General features: G+C 31.9%; 7 protein-coding genes and 2 further genes across 7 annotated transcripts, besides 5 other annotated features; 2 read left to right on the top strand and 7 right to left on the bottom strand.

Annotated features, from left to right (window-relative positions):
• Window positions 1-21: 21 nt before the first annotated feature.
• Kpol_365p9 (uncharacterized protein) lies at window positions 22-2,106 on the top strand (the record flags this gene model as incomplete). Its single annotated transcript, XM_001642761.1, has 1 exon — window positions 22-2,106. The coding sequence occupies one exon, from the start codon at window positions 22-24 to the stop codon at window positions 2,104-2,106; it is 2,085 nt and encodes a 694-aa protein (XP_001642811.1).
• A 155-nt stretch (window positions 2,107-2,261) lies between these two features.
• On the bottom strand, window positions 2,262-3,266 carry MRX8 (translation initiation/elongation factor MRX8; the record flags this gene model as incomplete). The annotated part of the gene is made up of 1 exon (XM_001642760.1): window positions 2,262-3,266. One exon carries the CDS (start codon window positions 3,264-3,266, stop codon window positions 2,262-2,264), a length of 1,005 nt encoding a protein of 334 aa, XP_001642810.1.
• Window positions 3,267-3,501: 235 nt separating this feature from the next.
• MSN5 (karyopherin MSN5) lies at window positions 3,502-7,176 on the bottom strand (the record flags this gene model as incomplete). Its single annotated transcript, XM_001642759.1, has 1 exon — window positions 3,502-7,176. The coding sequence occupies one exon, from the start codon at window positions 7,174-7,176 to the stop codon at window positions 3,502-3,504; it is 3,675 nt and encodes a 1,224-aa protein (XP_001642809.1).
• Window positions 7,177-8,575: 1,399 nt separating this feature from the next.
• On the bottom strand, window positions 8,576-9,460 carry RPF1 (rRNA-binding ribosome biosynthesis protein RPF1; the record flags this gene model as incomplete). Its single annotated transcript, XM_001642758.1, has 1 exon — window positions 8,576-9,460. One exon carries the CDS (start codon window positions 9,458-9,460, stop codon window positions 8,576-8,578), a length of 885 nt encoding a protein of 294 aa, XP_001642808.1.
• Window positions 9,461-10,174: 714 nt separating this feature from the next.
• Window positions 10,175-10,834: a sequence feature (similar to hypothetical protein; correction of possible frameshift sequencing error~similar to Saccharomyces cerevisiae NAM8 (YHR086W)).
• On the bottom strand, window positions 10,175-11,588 carry Kpol_365p5 (the record flags this gene model as incomplete).
• Window positions 11,055-11,588: a sequence feature (similar to hypothetical protein; correction of possible frameshift sequencing error~similar to Saccharomyces cerevisiae NAM8 (YHR086W)).
• A 444-nt stretch (window positions 11,589-12,032) lies between these two features.
• Window positions 12,033-14,108, bottom strand: IRC3 (double-stranded DNA-dependent ATPase; the record flags this gene model as incomplete). Its single annotated transcript, XM_001642757.1, has 1 exon — window positions 12,033-14,108. One exon carries the CDS (start codon window positions 14,106-14,108, stop codon window positions 12,033-12,035), a length of 2,076 nt encoding a protein of 691 aa, XP_001642807.1.
• A 2,220-nt stretch (window positions 14,109-16,328) lies between these two features.
• Window positions 16,329-16,994: a sequence feature (similar to hypothetical protein; correction of possible frameshift sequencing error~similar to Saccharomyces cerevisiae KSP1 (YHR082C)).
• Kpol_365p3 lies at window positions 16,329-18,999 on the top strand (the record flags this gene model as incomplete).
• Window positions 16,997-17,023: a sequence feature (similar to hypothetical protein; correction of possible frameshift sequencing error~similar to Saccharomyces cerevisiae KSP1 (YHR082C)).
• Window positions 17,026-18,999: a sequence feature (similar to hypothetical protein; correction of possible frameshift sequencing error~similar to Saccharomyces cerevisiae KSP1 (YHR082C)).
• A 264-nt stretch (window positions 19,000-19,263) lies between these two features.
• On the bottom strand, window positions 19,264-20,442 carry GPI8 (GPI-anchor transamidase; the record flags this gene model as incomplete). Its single annotated transcript, XM_001642756.1, has 1 exon — window positions 19,264-20,442. The coding sequence occupies one exon, from the start codon at window positions 20,440-20,442 to the stop codon at window positions 19,264-19,266; it is 1,179 nt and encodes a 392-aa protein (XP_001642806.1).
• A 467-nt stretch (window positions 20,443-20,909) lies between these two features.
• Window positions 20,910-21,179, bottom strand: LRP1 (Lrp1p; the record flags this gene model as incomplete). The annotated part of the gene is made up of 1 exon (XM_001642755.1): window positions 20,910-21,179. The coding sequence occupies one exon, from the start codon at window positions 21,177-21,179 to the stop codon at window positions 20,910-20,912; it is 270 nt and encodes an 89-aa protein (XP_001642805.1).
• Between the last annotated feature and the right edge of the window lie 23 nt (window positions 21,180-21,202).

Below are 21,202 nucleotides of genomic sequence, written 5' to 3'. Positions count from 1 at the left end.
TGGCTTTGCTAGCTTTTAAAAATGGCTGCTTTACTCTCCAAGACGTTATCACATGTCCATAGCAACCTGCGAACAAATGGTATGGGTATTGGTAATACCCATAGGAGGATATCTCTTGGCTTCTTTCCTCCTAACAATAAGAATCCCTTAGTGAGAAAGTATCGAAAATCCAAGAGGTCAAGAAATGATCAGAGAAGTTATATGTCTTTGGGTGATGATTTTGGGAGCAGTGTTAGAGAATCTGTAGCCTATCCGTACTTGGATGATGTGTTGGAGGAAAATGAGAGTTGGTATGGAGAAGATGCCGGTGAATTAAGTGAAACTATATCTTTACCTTCAAGAATATCCGAAACTCCTGATTACACTTCAGTTAATATGGATTGGATTTTACAAGAACATGATAGGCGATACTCATCGGTATATAATTCTGATAATGAGGATCAAGAGGCTTTAAATGATATAGAAAGCCATAACCAAAGAGAATTTGAATATGCTGAATTTATGCATCAGCTTCATGCACAGAAAAAGGCTCATCATTTGGCTTCGCAAGAGTTCAACGGTAAACGTCGCAGGAGACAATCTTATGTATCGGTTAATAGTAGAGGCACAGTCCCCACAATTTACCAAGAATTCGATGAGCATGAAGAAGAACAACTTCAAGAATTAAATAATGAGGAAATTACATACAAATCAGAGTCATATATTATTTCGTCCTATTCATTACCTTTAATTTTTACGTTTTTATTGGAACAAATATTCCCAATGGTATGCTCTCTAACAGTAGGCCACTTGGGTAAAAATGAACTAGCGGCTGTATCATTAGCATCAATGACTTCAAATATCACTCTCGCTGTATTTGAAGGTATTGCAACAAGTTTAGATACTTTATGTCCCCAGGCTTATGGTTCTGGAAGATATTTAAGTGTCGGGATTCATTTACAGAGGTGCATTTTATTCTCTTTTATTATTTACATACCATTTGCCCTAATGTGGTTCTTTTCAGAACCTATATTAATGTTTTTTGTTCCTGAGAAGGAATTAATTTCGTTGACAGCACAATTTCTCAGAGTTTTGATTCTTGGTGCACCAGGATATATATGTTTTGAAAATCTTAAAAGATTTTTACAAGCTCAGGGTATTTTTGATGCTGGAATATATGTATTGGCATTTTGCGCTCCTCTAAACGTCCTATTGAGCTATTTACTTGTCTGGAATAAGTATATTGGAATAGGATTTATTGGATCCGCTGTTGCTGTCGTAATTAATTTTTGGTTAATGTTCTTCCTTTTATTATTATACACCATCTATATTGATGGGATGAAATGTTGGGGTGGGTTTTCTAAAAAGGCATTTACACATTGGAAAGATCTAGGTCAACTTGCATTGTCTGGAATTATCATGTTGGAAGCAGAGGAATTATCCTATGAATTGCTTACACTATTCAGTTCATATTTCGGAACTAGTTATTTAGCTGCTCAATCAGCTGTTTCAACAATGGCCGCACTGCTTTACATGGTTCCATTTGCTGTAGGCATAGCAACCTCAACTAGAATCGCAAATTTTGTAGGCGCTAAACGTATCGATTGTGCCCAAATATCAGCAAAGGTTGGCTTAATGTTTTCTGGACTTGCCGGACTTATCAATTGTAGTCTATTGATATTGACTCGTGATTACATTGCTAATCTTTTTTCCAGGGATGAAGAAGTGATATCCTTGATTAGAAACTTATTACCATTAGTAGGAGTTATCCAAAATTTCGATGCTTTAAATGCAGTTGCTGGCTCTTGCTTAAGAGGTCAAGGTATGCAAGCATTGGGAAGCATTATTAATTTAGTCGTGTACTACTTATTTGCAATCCCATTTGGGATGTCGTTGAGTTACTTTGGAGATCTAAAGCTTTATGGGTTATGGATTGGTATTGGTTCCGGAATGTTACTAATTGGGTTAATTGAGGCATACTATGTATTGAATCCTAACTGGGATAGTATTCTAAATTACGCAGAAATGCTGAAAGAAAGTGAAGAGGATGATTCTGACTATGAAGATAATATCTCTGATTCAGATTCAGATGAAGAAGGAGAAGAGACTCCATTATTGCGCCGATGAATTTTAATTTCTGTTATAAAATAAAAATAAGCTTAGACTTACACTTATATATTCTATTACAACACCATTTGCATTGGTATATGACATATTTATTTACAGATTTATATAGAGTCATTATCATAATAAACATTTTAACTTTTGATTTTAATATATAACTAAACTTTGGAAATTGTTAAAGGTTTAACATTAAATGGCAAGCCTGCCGATTGCAAAACCAATAATCTGACATAATCAACACCATATCTTTTTCTGCATTTCTTGGAAACTTCAGAGTTAGTGAAAAGCAATTGTGGAGATGATGGAAACTTCATAATATTATTATCTTCAATTTGCTTTTCAAGCATTGTGACATTTTTCAACTTATCCATTTTGGTAAAGACTAACTCAAATGGAACGCCATTTTCTGCCATGAATTCAATCATATTCATGTCGTTACCATTAAGTCCTTTTTCTGCTGATATCAATAAGAAACATTTTATTAGCTCCTTACGGTTTTTTAAGTAGTGTAATGTCAAGTTACCTTGCCTGGATGTGCTATTGTACCCATATCCTGGGGTATCCACTAGCCTAAATCTATTACCAATGTTAAAGAAATTCAATGATTTCGTAAAACCTGGTCTTTTAGAAGCCCATGCTATTTTATCCAATGTTGATTTTTGATAATTTGTTAATAAACTATTTAACAGTGAAGATTTCCCAACATTGGAACTACCCAGAAACGCAATTTCAGGAAGTACATTTCTCAATTTTTCTTTAACTACTGATTCTGAAGCATTCTTCTCTACCAAGTTTTCATTAGTTTCAATATCTGCATCATCATTGATGAATTCATTCTCTTTAAAGGCACTCCATTCATATTTGATATTTGCTGTGTAAAAAAATCGATTTGAAAAGCTTATATTACCTTGAGTTGCAAAACTTCTTAAATTGTTATATTTCCCAAGGATACTGGTCCATTCTGGTTTACCATTTGATTTTTTTTCCTTTTCTAAACCTTTCTTGCTCTGCTTTTTAAGAGAATTAATCTTTAAAGTAGGCTCCACTACTTTGATATCATCAGTATTCCTAATCGTCTTTGTAGAGACAATATCCTTTATGAGTGATAAATTGTACTTGACATAGTTAGAAGGTCTATATAAACAGACAGGTGAGACTTTCATCAGCTTTATTAATCATTCACGGTATCTTTTTTATATTACTTGGCCATTGTCTCTTAATAATTAATCATTAAATTTTTTTCAACCTGATTCCAATTAAATTAAGGCTTAAATTCCATAAAATTATAAGAGTAATACAATTCAATTTTATCAAGAATACAAATATTTAACATAATTATATAAAATTTTGATACATAATGCTTGATCTTAAGTACGTCAATTGAAACGATTAAGTATGTTACACAGCTTCGAAAAGACTACCGAATGCGGCATCCTCAGTATTTGGATCATCTAACATATCTCCAGTTTCTTTATTCTTCTGGATTAATTTCTCATTAGCTCTCTGTAAAACTGCAGCCCTCTTTTCTTGCTTCTTTCTCTCTGCAACACCATGGTCAAAGTCATCAGGATCATTTCTTCCTGTTGAATTCTTTACCCAATCAATAAAATCAATCATTAGTGTTCTTTGGTCTTTATAATTGTCAACCATTCTTAAATTTTCATATAAACCATCAATATTGTATGAATTTGATAATTCATATAGAAATGTCCTTGCTGATTTGTATTCTTTACATAGTGTTAAAAACAACACCGTGAAAACATATAAAGCTTCATAAAATGAATCTTTGAATGCTGGATTGCATAATACATTTAACAACAAATTCTTCATAATTTCACAAGTGAAATACTCATCTACCTCTGCATTTTGAATCAACACATCAGCTAGACATGACTTCATTACAAGAATAGAGTTGAAGGAACACTTGCTATCCTTAACTGAAATCAATCTATTCAATAACTTCAAAAATGGTGCCAAAATAGATACTTCACCGAATATTATCTTTCTCATTTTGATTTGATGTGCATTAAATTTAGGTTTTGAAGTCTGAGAACTTGTCCCTGTTTGGCCAACACAGTCAATCATGATTCTTACCACAACAGTGGTGAACTGCCTTAGTAGATTTTCTTCTAAAATTTCTTCAGTCATTTCATCGTCATCTGTCGCAGTCGCTACTTCCATGTCTGCGTTAAGATGAGAAGACCATTTATCTGTCAGAATGATATCTAAAGTTTCAAATAATTTTGGCAAAAATGCCTTCATGAACTTTGGAGCACATTCATCGGGACAATTTTTCAAGATTGGACGAACCGCAACATTCATGATGTGCTTCCAACCATGTGTTGATACACCAGGACTTATCTCATTTGTATCTGGTTTATATATGGCGATAGAATCTATCAGTAACTGAGGAGCTTCATCTACACCGAAAAATACAGACCCTAGCGAAGAAATTGCGCTGATAACAAGTAACGTATACTCCCTTGTGTATCTCACAATATGACCAACAGAATCAGCAAAATCTCTTAATGTTTGCATTGCCTTCATATGTTCATCTATGAACTCATCTTTTGATTTATTTGAAGCACCAGCTTCCCAGAATCTCTCTACCGTAGAATATTTTACAAAGTTTTGTACAACAACCGGAAGATCCTTCCAATTAGCAGGATCATGATATGATTGTAATTGGTACAACAATCTCATTATATAAGGTAGAATAGGAATGATTCTAGGCTTCCAAAGATCGTGTAACATTTTATATTCTTCTTCTTTCTTCACACTTTGCATGGAATAGTGTATAAACATCCTAGTTGCACGGACAGGGAACAAAGTTTGCCAATGCTTAGTCAATTCTGATTTAAGCTTTCTGCCTTCTTCATCGATCTGAATTGTCAACAGGTCACTGTTTTCATCAATACCCCTCTTTTGGAAATACTCAGCTATTTTCACAATACCTAATCTCTCCATAAACCATGGAAGATCAGAAAGTCCTACAACGGTGGTTTTATCAGACCAAGCCATAAGTTCAGGATCAACTATTGATGAAAATCTTTCTTCCTTTCTATCAAGAGATGATTTTAGAATAATTGTTAGAAGGAATGACTTAAATGATATCTTTTCATGATATGACAAATTTGGCATTATCTTAGTAATGACGTTTTCCAATTCCGGATATATATTTTTTAATGATTCCGGCATTAACAAAGCCATTCTATTCAATTCAATTCCACAGGCATATCTCAAATCTCTAACAGCATCTGCTTCATCGCTTCTTTCCTCTAGATCAACATTTGGATAATCCATCGTTGCACTTGTAATGATTTTCTCTAGCAATGTGAATAGAACATTGTCCTTCAACATTGTTAAAAATAATGCAAAGTTCTGAATCTGCTTTTTTAACAGTAATGGTACTCGTATATTTAATGCAATCAATTGATTTGACAAAACTTGTAGCTTACGTAAGATATCATCTAGTTTTTCTGAATAATCGTCTCCATCAGGATACCATATTTTCCAACGTATACAACCGTTAATAAAACATTCAATAATCATAAACTGGGATAAAGCACTTAGGTATTGTTCAGATTTTGAATCCAAAAATGTTGCGTTTAAAACATTTTGACCATAAGCTGAGCTAAAATATGAATTTAATCTACTGTTTAACCAATCATTAGTATAATCTATTTTAACACATGAAATAAGTCGTATAATGTCTCTTATTCTTTTTCTATATGTCGAGCAAAAAGTTTGAAACTCTGAGGTAGATTGGAAATCTATATCCGCATATAGTCTGGAAACATGACCTTCAATCTGTTCATAATATATTAACGCATCCGCGGAAAAGTCCAATAATTCTGGAATAACGTTTTCAAGAAGTGGCAAAAATTCATCATTTCTTAGGCATGAACACCATAAATCTAAAGTCAAACCGCTTACAATCAAACTATCATTCTTTGTTGCCCTCAGAACTAACTTTAAATATTTTTGAACTTGTTCATCGCTGTTCTTAATTTTAAAGATGTAAACATATAGGCAACTAATCATATCAACAAATTTTTTCAAAATTGGGTATTTAACATCATCGACATCATCACGAGGATCAAATAATAGATTATCATAAACTCTATCTAATAGATCCATGTTTTCAAATACCTTGTTAATAACATATTGATAGTGTTCCTCATTATTATAAGGACGAGTTAATAAAATATGCATCGAGTCCAATGCTGTAGATTGTGCTTTAGGGATATTACTTAGAAAGCATTGTAATAATGTGTATAATATATTATTATCAATAATAACTTCACTCAATGGCCAATTCAAACATGTTTTCAGTGTCTCTAACAATCTTACGACGTATTCGGAATTGTTATTGCCCAAGGCATTGTTTAGTTCTGCTGTCCATAAAGCAAACCATCCTTGTTCATTAGCTTTAAATAGGGTCCATTTGTCTGTAAATTTGTATCTTTTGGCAAAGACATCTAGAGGACATACAATCATTACACATAAAGGTTGGATGATAGTCATTCTTTTTAGGACCGTTATATCGTCCAACAGGAAGACATCTTCGAACAAAATTCTAAATATGATCAAAGTTAGTTCTCTTGCTGCTTGATTGATATTCCATAATTCCGTCAAATTGCTGTCCATATCTATCCATGAATTTGCAAATTGAGTTTCGTCGGGTACAGCAGTTTTCAAAGCCTCACCCCAAGTTCTCTTTGCTACCTCTACCCATAAAAATGCCAATTTTTCTTTAATGTATCTTGGATCTTGGTCTTGGACTTTATAATTCAATTCCATTATCCATTTTCTCAATGCTATTTTTTTCTCGTCATCATAACTTGCCCATTTTTTCTTTATTGCAGTTTCTATCAAACTCAAACCGAAATGCTTAAGAATAAAATTGTTTGGGTTATTTATTGCGATGTCATACCCCCAATAAGGAGACTCATCACGTAATTTTACCTCGTCTAAGAATTTTTGTGCTTCCAATCTGTCACCGTTACTTGATTTTGGTGAATAAATGACTTCTAATGCGTTAACAACCTGGGATGCACCGTTAGAATCCATATTTGAGTAGTCTGTGATATCAGAAGAAGATTAATGGAACTAATACTAATAGTGATAATAATAGAGAGGTATAATACGAAACTTAATAATGATACAATACAATAAATATCAGACCAAAAATTTCAATAGGAACCAAACCCCTTTCCAATTCCAGCTCTGATACTAAATTTGTTTATGTTCAATCCGCTCAGGCGTTTATAGTCAATGTTATGGGACTATTGTGTGTATATATAAATATACGTAAATATGCCTTTGAAAGGAAATTGATAGTGTTTCGAGAAACTTAAATTAAAAATAATAAGGATACAAGCTATCAACAGAGAAGAATAATAGTCAACGACAAAAAAAAAATTCAAATAAAACCAGTATCAATACTATCAAAGAAATAGTATTAGATATATATGTATCTTGTATAATTTTTTAGTCTCCTAAACTATCAATCTCAGTGAAACAACAGCCTTTCTCACGACACACACACACACACGTACGAAGTCTTTAATACTCCTGCTTGCACACAGGGTTAACTCTCTTGTTGCAATTTATAGTCCAAAAAGCAAAATAAAAAAAGAATCAAATCAAAGAATCCTAGAATAAATCAATCAATCTATTATCTTCAATACCAATATGAATGATAACCAAAATAACTCTCTCTAGTGTTAGTTTCTTGTCCTTATTTTTTTTTTTAGTATAATATATGTTTTATTTTTATTATAAACCCCTCTTTCTAAATTGTATCAACGACAACCGACCAACGAAAAGAGCAAGCAACTAGAAGCAAACGACCTCACTGGACCCCCAGACTTTTCCAAAAAAAAAACAATAACTTTATAATACACAAGTCAATGGTATACCGACAACTAGATGACTTGAAACCAAATATCAAACACCAAATATCACTTTGATATCTCTAAAATGAATATAGATTAGTTTGTTTTTAACCATTTTTTAACTATTATTATTTATTATGGCTATAGCTTTACATTTTTTTGGTATTTTGATTTCGCCACCTTTAAATTTCTCGAAACCCGCCGCTGAAAGGAACGTCTGCCAATCGTTTCAGGTGATGAATGTGTGTGGATTTGGTGTTGATAGCGCCGTTGGTTTATATTACTAGATATGCGCTATACCCAGAGCCTACATATTTCATCTATCAAGAGACTTTTTAGAATACAAGAACGACACAATATACGTATATATACATTTCTTCAAAACCTTCGTGTCATATCTTGGGATCCATTGTCTTGGGGTCTATTATCTTTTATATTGTACACAGTTTAATTATTTATATTACGTGAGATGGAAATTAACAAAAAATACACACACACACATACAGGCTTCTTTGAGTCGTCGATATAGAAGAACAGAAAAATGTTTGTTTGTTGTAACTGCCGTTGCGATCTTATAAGTAGAATTGTTTCTTCTCTTTGTCCATTTCTGGTTTGTGCTCCCATTCCGTTTCCTCTTTGATACCATTCTGCAGTCTTTTCAATTTCATTGTGAATTGTGGACCAAGTTCTTGTAAACCAACTCTCTCTTCATTCTTGAACACATATCTATGTCTTCTGAAGAAAATATAATCTCTTTGATTGTGCAATGTGATTACCTGTCTACCTTCAAAATCAGGATTCTGTGGGAAAATTGATTGAAACAATCTACCTACTGTCTTACCCAATCTCGTTTGAAAGTTATTCAAAATAAGTTCTGGAATGTGACTTGTTGCCCTACCGTGTCCAACAATTTTCTGAACTTCAACATATGAACTTATCTTGAAATAGAATGATGGTCCCTCTGGTAAATGTACAAATGTCAACCCCGTTACCTTCTTCTTGTCTTCGTTGATTATAACTAAATCGGTGAAATTTCTCTTATTACACATCTCAACAATTTCTTTTAATTTGTATCCAAACTTTCTCTTGACAAATGTGACATTTGGTAACACTTCAATTAAAACGTTTGCAAATTCATAGGCTTTCTTCTTCGCATTAACATTGGTGGTAACTAAAATTTTTGGTGGTTGTTTGCTATCAGAATTGAAATACTTCATTAAATCATCTTCATCACCTTCGATTGCTTGATTGATAGTTTCGTCATAGACTCTCATCGATTCAATGGTTTTTGTTACATTTTCTTTCAATCTCTTCTCTTTCATTTCAGGGTTCTCTCTTTCTTCTTGAGCCCTCTTGCGTCTCATCGTATGACGTTCCTTATTCTGCTGGTCCTTAAGATCAGCAAATAATTGCTGTCTTCTCATTTTATTCTTTATATTAATCTCTTCAGCTGCCATTTTCGATTATTTTACCACACCTCTCTATATATATTTAATAAATACTATTACCAAATTCCAAAAAACTTATCTAGTTCTTGCGTTTCCCCCTCAGTCAAGCTATAACTTCGTACACAGATAAACTTTTCTCTATAGCAATACAATATTACAACGGTTGCGTAATATACAGTCATGAACTAAATACTGATATATCTTAAACTCCAAAGTCCAGCTCATCGAAACTCATCTAAAAGTGCAATCAAGTTTAATCTTGATCAAATTTTCAGCTCATCGCATCGCATCACATCGCATTTTAGGCTATAGGACAAATCAGTGAAAAAAAAAAATTACACTATATACAATAATACTGTATAAGATATCCGTACTTTGCGATGAAATAGATACTGATTCTAGTAGTGTTCTTTATGATTGAAGGTATACTAATTATAATTATAATTATTGAATGTTTAGCATCTATTTGATACTAACATTATCTGAACTATTTACTTATTAATATGTCAATAACTATGATAATTTGACTTCAAGATAAAAATGTGAAAAAAAAACAAGAAAAAAAAACACACAATTAATGCAGCTTCTAGTGTATGACATCAGAATTGGTTACCTATTAATATATGGATGCTGGCCTTTCAATTCGAATTTCATATATTTTATGACTGGGTTAAAAATATCGGTGTTGATATGCGACTGTTTATTGATTTTTGGAATTTAAATTCACATTGTCAGTGTCCCATTGCTACCTTCTTCTAATCTATCCAATGATCTCATCTTTTCAGTTACATACGAGGTATTCCCCTCTGGAGAATTATTCCTATCCTTAGAGGTATTAAATTTTAGATCAAATTTATATTTATTGTTGGTGTCTTTGTTTTGCGTCAGATCTATTGAAGAATCTAATCCTATGTATCCTGGAAGTAGTTTTGAAATTGTGGATGTTTCCTCAATACCTGTAATCTGAGACCCTACATGAGATGTATATCCACAAATATTTCTATCAACTGCAGGTTGTGGTTTATAATTTTCAGACTTGTTAATAGAAGAACCTGAATTTCGTAATTTTAATAAATTGGCCTGAATTTCTGGCATGCCCCATGTTATCTTAATTTTTTTACCTTTGATTGAAATGTCTTGTAAGTTCATCATTGCCGATTCTGCTGATTTTCTGTATAAATATTGCAACAATGCAGCTTGAGCATTTGAAATTATTCTTAGAAATACTATTTTACCAAAACTTTTAAAATGCAAATATAATTCATTTTCATTCATTGAATTTGGTAATCCTGTAATAAACAAAGTTGAATTATTAGGGTCTGTTGATATGTTAATTTGAGGTGCTGTTGTACCGCAACTATAAACTGGGATGTACTTACCGGATTACTCCTTTTGGGAGCTAAAGTCTTTTTGAAACCACCATGAGGTTGTTGTCTGGAAGAAAATCTACATGGAATTTGCCTGATACTGAAGAGCATTCCAGATGTCCACTGGACCATTTTATTTGCCTTTCATTTAAAAAATTCCATTCTTTCCGACAGGGTTTCCTCTGGTCATGGTATCTTCAAACCTTACAAACCCATAACTTTTGAAAAGCCTGTTATTTGATCATACACAATTTTGACATGCTCAGTAGATGGAAATTGAGAGTTGATAGTTCAAATAATTGAGATTCTATAACATTAGGAGCTAAATCACCCACAAATACTGACATTCCTTGAAGAGATGTCCTATTTTGGTTATACGTCGAATGAGATGGTCCAATATTAGATCCCGTAGTCCAATTTAGCTTTAAAAACCTTCCAGAATGGTTTGGAATAGGAATACCATTCTTAAGTAAAGCATTCGATGCTGAAGATGGATCAGGAAATTCAATAAAACAATAGCCTAAATTATGTTTTGCAGTTTGAGAATTAATATTATTCATATTCCACATCATTTTAACCTTTATATTATTCTCACCTAATTGCGCCCATATATTCCGAACTGTTTGTTCATCCCATTTGGTATCTAAATCACCCATATAAAGTTGATTATTCCTCTGTTGGGTTGGATTTGGACTAGCGCTTTGAGTTGGATTATATCTATTAGGCCTTTGTCCACCATGCTGCTGATATGTATTTCTGGAGTACGACATATTGACTACTTGAAACTAGAAATCAATTCTGTAAATAGAATGTATCACTAATAATTGTTGTCAAGTGACATAACCTGTTGCTATTTTGCTTTTACATCTATATTGTTATTAAACAAATATGAATTTTTGATATAGACCTGGCTTTCCAAATTCTAAATATTTTTCTCTACAAGCGATGATTTCAGGCGTAATAATTTCAACCGACATCTAATGAAATAAATACATACTGTCATATGTATTTAAAGATGTAGAATCAATTATGTACAAGTTACATTGTTGTGAATAATCCTTACAATATTATTTCATAATAAAATATATATATCTCTTACAATATTACAAATATTATATTTATATGCGCTATGATCTATGTATTGAAGAAATTATAATAAATTTATTGTCAAAATGCAATGTTTAGTTAATGTACCATGGAAATATATTTCTATATCAATTTTTATTATCATATAATATCATTTTTAATAATGCTCTAATTGGAAATACTGATGAAATTTGTGAGGCAAACAAAATATTAGATGCATCTCCTTTTGTCATTGTTTTTATATAATCGTCAATTTTTAGATCATCTTTAGCATTGGGAGAAGGATTAGAGCTATTATTTAGACTTTTCAACTTAGACCTAATCAGCGTCTTTTGTTTTGGAGATGCTAGTTTAGATCTCCATTTTGCATATTTGGAAAAGTTTTTAACATTTCCATATTCATTGTTCTCCTCATCACTTGAGATTTTCTCCATAACTTGCTGTGCTTTGCCCAAAGAAGTTTTAATATCTTCACTGACAATCAATTCTTTTGGAACAAAACGAATTCCCCCACCTTTAGGTACATATGTCGGTAGTTGTCGATATAGTTTTAACACATATTTGTCAACGAGACTTGAGTTAGAAGAGTCATTAGGTTTATCTCTTTCTTTGTATAATCTCAAATGAGCATCGCCAAATATGGGTGAAGCCCAAGCTTTATCAGAAATTCTAACCCAAGGATATTTTGATTGCCTGAGTTGCGTTAATTCATTCAAACTTGTGGATAGTCGATATTTATATTTGGATTGGTTTGTTGATTCATTAAAACTTTTAAAATCTTCGAAAGTTGTCAGGGTCAAGTCAAAAGATGTAACATTTTTCACCAATTCATTAAACTGTTCTTTTATTATGTTTTGTTGTTCCTCTTCCTTTCTTTGTTGTTGAGAGATTTTGGCATCGATCTCTTGTTTAATTTCCCTTAAGTCTTCTAAAGTTAGTTCAGATAACGATTCAGTGCATTCATCTATACCAGCTAGTGTTGGTACCGATACTACTCCCACATTCGCAGCTCCAATGAAGTCAATTATATGACAATGAGATTTCGAGTGGTGTAATCTAAGACCACGCCCTATCATTTGAATCAGCAATGATCTTGATTTTGTGGGTCTGCCTAACAATATACAGTCAATGGAAGGTATATCTGTGCCTTCTGTAAATATCCCACAATTTACCAATACTTCAATTTTACCATTTTTAAAATCCTTTATTGTTTCATCTCTTTTTACATCATTCGTCGACCCCAATACATATTCTGCATTTACACCATTTTTATTAAAGAGGTCACATAAGGCTATAACATGGTCCACATCTACAGCAAATAACAAGGTTGATTTCAGATTATTTTCTAATTTTTTAGCCTGATAAGTTTTCAAAATAACTTGATTAATTTCATCAGTATTCATAACTTTGGACAGTTGATTTATTTTAAAATCCGAGCCTACTGATTCAACATCATTCAATTCTAGTTTAATATCCACTGTAGTGAATTTACCTTCACATAACCAATTTTCATCAATCATCTCAACTATACCTCTATGATAGACAATCTCATCTATCGCGCAAGATAATGACTTATTATCTGCTCTTTCAAAAGTGGCACTAAAACCCACGACAGGAATCTTTGTTTCAGGAACGTCTGTATTGAAATGTTTCAAGATATTAATATAAGTTTTAGCAGCGGCATGATGAGCTTCATCTATGATGATTAAATTAATATCATCAGCCGAATATTTATCCAATCTTCTTATTAAAGATTGTACAGAAGCGATGATGACATCCGAACTCTCTACATCGCATTTAAATTTCCCCATTTCTATTTGGACATTAGCATCATCATCACCAAAAGTTTTGATTACATCGGCTGCTTGTAGAGCCAATTCTTTCCTATGAACCAATATTAAAGAACGGAATTTGCTATCGGTGGTCTGACTTGCAATATGCCTATGTTTCAGTTGATTAATCAGATTGCTAAATATAACGGTTTTACCACCTCCAGTGGCCATGGAGACACCGATTCTTCTAGTACCAGAATCAATAGACTCTATACATTTATCAATGGCAGTCTGTTGATAATCTCTTAGTTTTGGGTCCTTCGCATTATTCTTATCTACCAAACTCATTAAAGATCTAAAGCTTTGTCTTGCGAATTTCGTCGATGAAATACTTAAACCACTAGAAACAATACGTTTGCAAGCTCTAATCATTGGCTATTATCAATGCACTTCTCAGATACTAGCATAAATAAGCAATTATGACTAGTTGCAGAGAATTTCATATTATCTTTTAAGTATAGTCAGATCACTGCTTCGGTTGGAATTCTTGTTCTCATTTCTTTTTGTTTCTTTTTTTATCTCAGCTTTTTGAAATTTCCCTTTTTGGTCTGATTTGGATTACGTAATATGTCCCAATGCGGAAAAACTCATGTTGGCAGAAAAAAATTTTCGATTTCGGAGGAAAGTGATATTGATCATGTGACTGATTTTATTTATTTTAGATAACTGGTAAGAATTTCGAACATTAGTTACTTAACTATGCATGTACTAGATGTATTACATGATACCACCATTTTCTTATTCTATTTGAGGGATGGGCCAGTGGACTACCAAATGCCAGCCACACAGTCACATGACACATACATGTCATGTGTGAGACAGAAAGAGGAAGTACATTCTAAATAAAATACAATAAAAATGGAAAAAAATAGATAGTTTAAACGACAGACATTTTTAATACGAAATGAAATGTACTAAACACAAAACAGTATACTTCATACTACACTTGGCAATATCCAGATATAGATCTCTATCTATTCTTACGTCATAAATAAATATCCCCTCCCCCTCACCCCATATCACGTGATAAACCGTCCCATACATAACAGCACATCACTGCAAACGACGTAGTCGGTATAAAAGTGTGAAGAAAAGATCAAAAAAATTCCTTCTGGAAACAAGAAAGGGTTTAAGCCAAAATTTTTGGATATATAGATACTTAAGATGAATTACGAACTGACATTAGTTACCAGTTATATATGATCTCTTTATTTCTTAAAACATACTTTCTGGCTTTAGATAATTTTTTGACTTTTGTTTAAAAATCACTCATAGTAACAAGATCAATAAATAGTTAGGAGCCTTACATCAGATCAACTAACAGACTTCAGTCATTAATACAACTCCCCCCATCGTCATTTTAGTTTGGTATTCTTTCGTTGCCTTCTTTTTGAATTGTGACTTCATTAAATTAATAGAAATTAAGCCTAGTCGCCATTAATATATATATATATATATATATTCGGCAGACCTGTTTATTTCATTAGTTTTTGGTTTACCTCTATACACATACTACTTCAATTCCTCCCTCCCTCCTCCCTCAAAAAAAAAAAATACAGAAGTATTGTAGTAAAGACAAAAATACAGGAATATATTCAGATATATTCACAACAAATAATAATTCTACAAAGTAATTTACTTTTTTGCATTCGAATATTAGGTTATTGCAAAGGAAATCTGGTCCAGTATTGACAATATATTTTCCAAATTTCCCTTTCCTATAATATTCCGGTTATTTTATTTTATTTTGTTTTGGAAATAGTTAACTTATAGTGAGATCTTACTCCAAAACTACATTCATATTGTTATCCCCCGACCCTGTTGCTGTCATTCGCATTTGCATCAACTTAATTCTTTCTCTCATCTCAATATCAGAATAATATTCAAAGTATTTTATCAATTTAAACTTAAAAATTTATTAAAAGGGCATTTTACGTATGCAAATTCAGGTAATAGAATCCAAACTAATTAATCTCTTCATATAACAAGTTGCCTTTCCAATTCTATCCTAGATACTTTTTGGAAAGTTTTATTTGTGTTTTATATTCAAGTTTTCTGTGAAGAATCCTCTTTTATTTGTGCAGTTATTTTTTTCGAAAGTCAAAGCCAAAGTCTATACAAAGAATAAGATTACGATTTGCAGGTTACCATAATCAAGAGTTTAACAAATATAATAAATTAAGAAAAAATATTTCTAAAAAAAATAAATTGTTATCTTAATATTTCAAAATAGTTTCTTCCCAAAGATTCACAGTTCCTCAACTAAAAAGAAATTAAGTTCAAAGTTGTAAAGCTAAATAAGACGAAATTTTACTTCCACCAAGTCCCGATTTAATTTTCACTGTATTATATTCCAGCAGAAAAAAATATATTGTAAAGACTTTTTGAAATTTTGGGATACTTGTTATTAAGATCTATTAGTTCCTTAATAAAAGATATTAATTAAGAATTACTAAAAAAAATATACTTATATTTTTTTAAAAAACGTTTTACTCTAAAACAATTAGGTGATAATTGAACTAATACTATTTCATAAAACTTTTAAAATTAATCTAAAACTAAATTCAACAAAGCTTTTAAAATCGTGCTATAATGACTTTAGATTACGATATTTATAAAGAAGGTGGTATTTTAAATGACCGCTATCAAAAAGTTGAAGATATTAGTGAAGGATCATACGGATATGTTTCTTTGGCAAAGGATGTAGTCACAAAGAAATTGGTAGCCGTTAAATATATCTTTAAATTGGATAATGATGATGATGATGATTGTAATGATAATTTGCCAAATGGCAAATATGACAAAAATGATAATGACAACGATAGTGATAGCGATTTTAAAGGAAGTCCAGATTCAAGTTTAGAAAAAAGAGAACAAATGGTAAAACATAAAAAATCGATGATTTCATCAAAAGTCAGATCAAGATTATCAAAAGACATTTGCCTGGAGGCAATGTATGAGGTTGACATTCAAATGAAAATAGGAACCCATTCAAATATCGTTTCTTTATTAGATTTTTTTGACTCTTATATTATCATGGAATATTGTTCAGGGGGTGATTTATACGAAGCTATCAAAGATGATATTGTACCAAGAAAAACTTCTAGCATAAAAAGTATTTTTAATCAAATAATGGATTCAGTCGAGTACGTTCATTCAAAGGATATTTTCCATAGAGATATTAAACCAGAAAATATCTTAATTTCTGGTATCGACTGGACAATTAAATTAACAGATTGGGGTCTTGCACAAATTCGTTGACCTCATATGACAGAAATGTTGGAAGTGAAAGATACATGGCACCAGAACTATTGATTCAAACTTAGATATTCAGGAAAGGAATGAGCCTTACAATTGTTCAAAAGTAGATTTATGGGCTATGGGTGTTGTTTTTCTTAATATAGTATTTCATAAGAACCCATTTAGTGTTGCTGATCAATCTGATAAGTCGTTTTGTTATTTTGCCGCTAACAGAGAGGCTTTATTTGATGTGTTTTCAACAATGAGCTACGATTTTTTTCAAGTTTTAAGATATTCTATGACTATTGATCCAACCAATAGAGATTTGAAGAAAATGAGAATGGAACTTCAAAATTTATCCGAATTCACTTTAGATGATGAATATTACAATAGATTAGGCAGTGACAACTTCACTCCTATTACTGATAATGGCGATTATTTAAGTTCCTCCGCCCAATTACAGCCAATTCCCCCATCATCAGCCCCTGCTCCCTTTTCATTACCTACTCCTGTCCCATCCATGTTACTGACTACAGATACTGATACTAAACCAATTTTGATAACTGGTGAAAGCATGGCAACGAAGATGGATGATGAAAAAACCGAACCTGTTAAATCAGAACTAACAGAAAGGGCGAAATCAGTACCTAAATTCAGATTTAATAAACGGTCCCATAAAGCCGATTCAAGTACGCAAAACAACCAAAATGGCCTCAATCGCCAATTTTATGATAACAAAGGCAAGCACACTAATGCTATTAAGATTCAAAATAAGAAAAAAAATACTATCATTAAACATTCAAGGAAACCACTTGGTCTTCCAACCCCTAATACGTACATGAATAATTTCTTGCATGATTACAAATCTAAGGATGATTTTAATACCAGAGATTTTTTCACTCCCCCAAGTGTGCATAACAGATACATGGAAGGTATCTTTAACAACAAGCAGCATAAACAGCATTACAACAAAGGTAATAATTATAATACTATTAATTTCAATAAAAATTGGCATAAGAACATTAACAATAACAGTTACAATAAATCTAGAAGACCTAGTACAACTGGAAGTTCTATTTATGGAGATGGTTTAACGATACCCAAACATAAACCTAACAGTAGGACAAACAGTGGAACAAGATCTGATGCCCCATCAGGTAGATATATTCCTCCAAACCAAAGGTCTTCGTTTTCTTCTTATTCAGATCAAGGCATTATTCCTGATATAAACACTGTCCTAAAAGAACAAACTACAACATACCACGAACAATTTGCCCAGGAATCTTCAGCAATTGATAACGGTGAACATGATTTAGATGATGTTCTTTTCACGTTGGAAGAAAATGAATACGATTTCACTGAAGATATGAATAAATTATCATTACATGGTGCAAATAATGGATTCAATCGCTCTCCAAGTAACCAAGTTCCTGATTTATTAAAATCAACTATTCCTAAGAATGCAAATGTTCATGGACCAAGTTCAAGTCAAAATCATCAACATGATACTTCTGTCGACACTATGCTTCCTGATAATCGTAGAAGGAGTTCCACATACAAATATAAACCAGGAGTTTACATACCACCTCACCACAGAAGATCATCAGTGATCTCAAATGAGGCTACTTTATCTGTTTCTCACAATACAGTCAATATGGTGGGTTCTTTCAATAACAGACGTACAAGCTTTACTCCGTCACCTAGGATGAGTAATACACAAAACTCATTAACAAGTAATGGAGCAAATACATTTGACCAAGTTCAACATGGTGTAACTACAACTTCTGTTGAGCAGAATGATGTTTTTGCTTCTACAGATAATGATGCGTTAATCTTTGAAGATGATGAAGATGATATTGATCACCAACAGAAGAAAAGTATGTTTGGTCCATATGAAATTTATGATCAAACCTATCAAAAATATGGAACAGGAAGAAAGTCTAGTGTCCTAAAAGAACAAGCTGTTGGTTCATTAGAAGAGTATAAAAATAACTGGTTAATGCTTCAACAGCAACAAGAGTGATCGAAATTTGAAAGATTATTATCCATTGTTAGGTTGGATAATTATATATATAATCTATACTTATTTGGTATGTAGTTTAATTAACTTATTATAATATATTATCTGCTAATTTCTTTTAAGACTAAATCTTCTTAATTTTATCCATTTATGTTTTTTTTTCCATATTTTCATATTGATATATAGATACATATATATATGTATTTATCTAATTAAAGTTTAATCCATTTTTATTGTGTTCAAAGTCTTGAAAAGATATATTGTTGATCATTTTGAGAATAAATCTACCATATTCTCATTATTCATTGGTTTTGATAATTGGAATATAATTATGAAAGCTAATATTAAGATTGAGATACTTGCTGTTGGAACAATTTTGCTCAATTTTTTGGAATCATCATTAACTTCATTATTAATTATTTTACCCATAGAAAATGTCTTTTGTAATGATTCGGTATTTGCCACGTCTGGTAAAGATGTAGCTTTTTGCATTACCATTTGTAATATATTGCTTGAAGAATGTTTTGAGTTTGCATTTTTATAATTTGATTTTTTAATTTCTGAATTTGTATCAGGGATAATATTTGGAACATTTGCAAAAAAATCAGTAATCAATACTTCTTTAGGATTTCTGCCATATAGATCTTTTCTTACACCTACGTTTGAATGAACTTTTTCAAAAGTATAAGAATCAAATAAATCTTGTAGAGTCAAAGTAGAATTTTTTTCAATATTTTCCAGGAAGTCCAAACTATAATAAGTGAACCTATCAATCACAGCGACACCGATGTCCACATCTGAGTGATGAGAGTATGAACTTTCATCTAATTCACTAGAACCTACCGCTAAAATGTTTGGAGAATAAAACTTCGAAAACATTGTATTTGCTTGGCAAGTATCAATCATGAAGAAAATTTCATTATATCTTTTCTTCTCATGCATTTGCTCAAAAGCATCAGCAATATCTTCAGAGGCAATTTCTTCAGCATCTTGAAACTTTAAGAAATCATTACCACCATGACCAGTCATATAGATGAAGATATTGGAATTTTCATCAGTTAATAATCTCTTTGATTTTGGTTGATCTTCTGACCATCTGTCAGTTAATAATCTTATAAAATTTTCCACTGTAACATCGTAACCTCTGTAATCGACCTCCACAGATTCACCATAAAGATCTATTATTCTGTCTTGGTTGTTATAAACAGATCCAGGGAATAGATTTCTTGAATTACAGGCTACATCGTCACTTAACATCAAAATAATTTGCGAATCTGGAATACCTAGTCTCTTGACAGTTCTGTACATACTCAGAACATTAGCCAAATGTCTATAGTTGAACCAAAACCTTGAAGTCGAAACCAGAACAGCCCAATTATTAGTATGGGCAGCAGAACATACCGATAATAAGGGTATAAGCAGTGATATAAGGATATTCAGATTCATGAATTAATGTATGTATGTTTGTATTACTTTATTGCTGATGATAGTAATATAACTGTTGCTTACCGTCCTAACCAAAAAAAAAGCTTTCTAAACACTGAAATAACAACTAAAACAATGACAAACTTTATATAACTACGTTCGAAACCATTTAGATCAAAATATAATTGCCTTTTATTGATAGATGCTGCCCCCCATCGATGACATAATTTATTATTAATTTCGAGTTCGAATTCGTAATTCGGTTTCGAAATTCGAGGTCAAATTTCGAAATATCGTTAATTATTAGGTCCGTTTCCTAACTAAGAAGGTCAGAGCTGGTTTAGTATGGTATGGGATATATAACAAGTAAAGGTATTTTGTGTATCAGTTTAAGGTTTTGTTGTTGTTGATGAAGGTATTTAAAGTATCTGAGATTGTAGATATATATAATTAATTGATGCTATAAAATTATGTATGGGGGGAGGGGATTATTTTTTAGTTATTTTATTAAATTTAGTGTGCTTGCCTCTAAAGTTTTTTGAACTTATTGTGTTTGATCTATTATAATTGTTGTTTGAAGAAAGTATTTTATTGATATGTTCTCTTGCTGATATTTTTTCGTCATTTGCTGATTTTTCTGACTTTGATTTTATGTTATTCTGTTGAGCTTGGTTGTTCATGTTTGATTTGATTTTATTCAATTCTTGCATAATTTCTGACAAGTCTTTGACGTTGTTTAGCTTCATTGATGCAAACATCAATGATGCTAGTACATAGGAAT

The sequence above is a fragment of the Vanderwaltozyma polyspora genome, genomic scaffold (assembly GCF_000150035.1).
Source record: "Vanderwaltozyma polyspora DSM 70294 KpolScaffold365 genomic scaffold, whole genome shotgun sequence".
NCBI lineage: Eukaryota > Fungi > Ascomycota > Saccharomycetes > Saccharomycetales > Saccharomycetaceae > Vanderwaltozyma > Vanderwaltozyma polyspora.
Note: the sequence above shows the minus strand (reverse complement) of the source record. Positions and strands in the feature narration are given on the sequence as shown.